Source organism: Gossypium arboreum, chromosome 6 (assembly GCF_025698485.1).
Source record: "Gossypium arboreum isolate Shixiya-1 chromosome 6, ASM2569848v2, whole genome shotgun sequence".
Taxonomy (NCBI): domain Eukaryota; kingdom Viridiplantae; phylum Streptophyta; class Magnoliopsida; order Malvales; family Malvaceae; genus Gossypium; species Gossypium arboreum.
Genome location: NC_069075.1, coordinates 12,491,377 through 12,494,298, shown reverse-complemented (window position 1 = coordinate 12,494,298; position 2,922 = coordinate 12,491,377). Strand labels below are relative to the sequence as shown.

At 33.4% G+C, this 2,922-nt stretch overlaps 1 protein-coding gene across 1 annotated transcript; it reads left to right on the top strand.

The window, feature by feature from the left end:
• On the top strand, window positions 1-1,636 carry LOC108485972 (chaperonin-like RBCX protein 1, chloroplastic). Its single transcript, XM_017789807.2, has 6 exons — window positions 1-241; window positions 494-585; window positions 682-799; window positions 941-957; window positions 1,051-1,113; window positions 1,208-1,636. Exons 1-6 carry the CDS (start codon window positions 91-93, stop codon window positions 1,289-1,291), a joined length of 525 nt encoding a protein of 174 aa, XP_017645296.1. The 5' UTR covers window positions 1-90; the 3' UTR covers window positions 1,292-1,636.
• The last annotated feature ends 1,286 nt before the right edge of the window (window positions 1,637-2,922 follow it).

The window sequence follows — 2,922 nt, the reverse complement described above, 5'->3', positions numbered from 1 at the left end:
CAGAGATATTTCATATTTGAGTTCAGATTCCAAGTACAAAGAGCTTATCCAATATATTCAAGCTTTCTAAACTCTATCTATCAATCAACAATGGCGAGCCTTGCGCTTCTTCCACTAACTCAACCCTCCTTTCTCCCTTCTAAACCATTCAAAAGTAATGTGGGTTTTCCACCTTCTCCCCCATTGAACCAAAGAACCTCCCATGCTACTCCGTTAAACTGCCATAAGATGTATGTCCCTGGTAAGCATTTCCTTCGCTCTTTTTTCTAAGACACTTATGGTATCCAATAATTATATTAAACCTTAATTAAATTTGAACACGAGTAAGTCGGATCTTTAAACGAAGTAAAAAAAAAAAAAAACTTTATTTTCTTATCAATAAAACTCCATCGGACTCCAGCAATGCCTCGGTCTTTTCATGCATGGTTGCATGAGTTTTTCCTTTTCAACTCAATGATGATGAGAGTTGTTCTTTGTTTTCTTGTTTCTGCAGGTAATGGGGCATCACCAGAGGCCAAGGCAGCCAAAAACCTCCACGATTTCTTCAATTACATAACAGTTAAGATAGTCAGTGCTCAACTTCAGGTCCTCTTCGCCATCATATTGCTCTTGTATTAGGGTTACTCAACGTAAATCATGCATGTATATGTATATATTAATTTAGAAGATTTGTAAGAGCAGAACTATAACCCTGAAGCTTACAAGGATTTGATGGAGTTCATGAATACCCACTCGTTGAATGATAGGGACAAGTTCTGTGCCAGCTTGATGAGGGAATCTTCAAGGCGTAAAACTCTAGGTATATTAATACCTTTATTATTCACTCCATTCCATACATAGTTACATTTTAGGGTTTGGTGATGAACTTTGATTATTGTATATTCAATTTTTCTTATGAAATTCATTGGAATTTCCATTTGGCACCACATCTACATGACAGCCCTCCGCATCTTAGAGGTCAGCAAAAATGGGATATTATTTTCTCCATCTTTTTATAAACATTTTAATGCTAAAATCTAATAGGTAAAAGCCTGGTTTATGTTTTTACAGGTTAGATCTGCATATTCCAAACGTGATTTCGAGTGGGACAACTTGAAGCGTTTAGTTTTCAAGGTCAGGAAATCTCTTCTCTTTTTTTTTTAGTTTCACCTTTGGTTAATCCTTGAATATTTTATATGTAGAAATGATTCTTGTTTACGGGATGCAGATGGTGGATGAATCCAACACAAAACTAATGAGGGAATATGTTCAAGAAACCACTCGTGTAACTGAAAAAGAAACCGGCATGTGAGCCGACTCCAGCTTTCCGATGCCTTTTTCAGCTGTTCCGACTAGTAATAATCCAATACATCATATATATATAGAGAGAGAGAAAGATAGTCATTACAGGTCTACCCGTGCTGTATGTACTGTATAGCGTCATTGTGTTGAAATATGTATAGAACATATAGAAAATATAAATAATAGTACATAAATAGATAGATAGAAGCATTACTCAGAAGCTAATTAGAACAGTTTCATGATGCGGGGTTAATTTCTTTGATCTATCCCTGGAAAACCTTCCTGCTGCTTCTGTTTTATCCATTTTGTGACTTGTTGTCGTCGTCAATACAATCGCTATGGCGAAATTGGGAAACTTTTTTTCTAAAGTCACTTAAAAACCCTATATTTCACTAGCAGATTCTTTAATCGAAGCTTAGTTATTTACGTCCAGTAAAGTGTATAAACTAGATTGTGGTAGGAAGATGGGATATGTGCAAAGACAAAGTAAAAATTCATGAAAGACTTTACTGAACATCCATCATCGCAGAGAAAGCATTATCACGATGCTATCAAAGTCGGTCATCATTTTAAATTCAATTCCATTAATGTTTTCAACTTTTTAAGCTCATCAAGCTCGAAAATGAGGATACATCCAAATTATATCTTAGCTTACTAAAGAGACAATCGTGGTATAAGAGACACCTTCTAATTCCTTCTCTTTCTAAGAAAACGAAGGAGTAATCAACCATATGCCTTCACTTTACATGTCTTGGATCAAATTTCTTAAAATTAAAAGTTTTTAAAAATGGACACAAAAGTGGTCACTGGTTCATTAATTAGAGAGGTTGATTAGTTAAAATTGAAAAATGAGAATTTAAGGCTTATGGATTAGATAATAAGAGTAGCAAAATTATTAGGGTTAATGTGAGAAAATTAGAAAAAAAAAATAGTTAGGAGATATCTTTAATTTGTAATTTTTCATAACCCTTAATAGTAAATGGTCCATTTTAAAAATTGGTTTGGAGGGTACGGGTTTTTTCAAAGCATTTATACGATTGGTTTTCTACTTAAAAATTGGTCTTTCCATCAAACATTTGGTTTTCTCTTTAGGATTTCAGTTTGCTCATGTTGGAATTTTAAAAAGAAAAGCAAAACAATAAAGTTTCCTTTTGATTTCTTTGATCAAATCCTTATTTCTTTAGCAAGTAAAGAAAGTGATTGAATCATCAAAGATTGATGGTTTGATTTGTGCTAGTTTAACTCCATTTTATAATATAGATTCAACTATGTTACAGATTGTGTAACTTAAATTTCGCCACTTGTTGAAAAAATAAATACAGTGACAAACTAAGGAGATCAGTGAGGGTGACCTATTTAAGTACAAAATTTTACTAGGGTTGTGACCGGGGATGTACAGACCATACAACATAAGTTGAATTCGTATAGAACTATTATTCTTCTATTTAAATTTGATTAGAATAGGGTTTTTCAACCCTTGAATAGATGTAGTCAAAACTCCTCTTGTATAATTTGATTTTCAACATCAATGAATTTATTTTTCTCTGCCTGTGGTTTTTACCCGAAAGGGTTTCTCCACATAAAATTTGTGTTTTTTTTCTTTTCTTTTCTTATTGCTTTGCGATCATTTTACCGGCATTA

Coding starts and splice junctions, on each gene's coding strand:
- LOC108485972 (XM_017789807.2), top strand. CDS start 91: ATGGCGAGCCTTGCGCTTCTTCCACTAACTCAACCCTCCTTTCTCCCT. Junction 242..493: donor CCATAAGATGTATGTCCCTG/GTAAGCATTTCC, acceptor TTGTTTCTGCAG/GTAATGGGGCATCACCAGAG. Junction 1,114..1,207: donor TGAAGCGTTTAGTTTTCAAG/GTCAGGAAATCT, acceptor TACGGGATGCAG/ATGGTGGATGAATCCAACAC.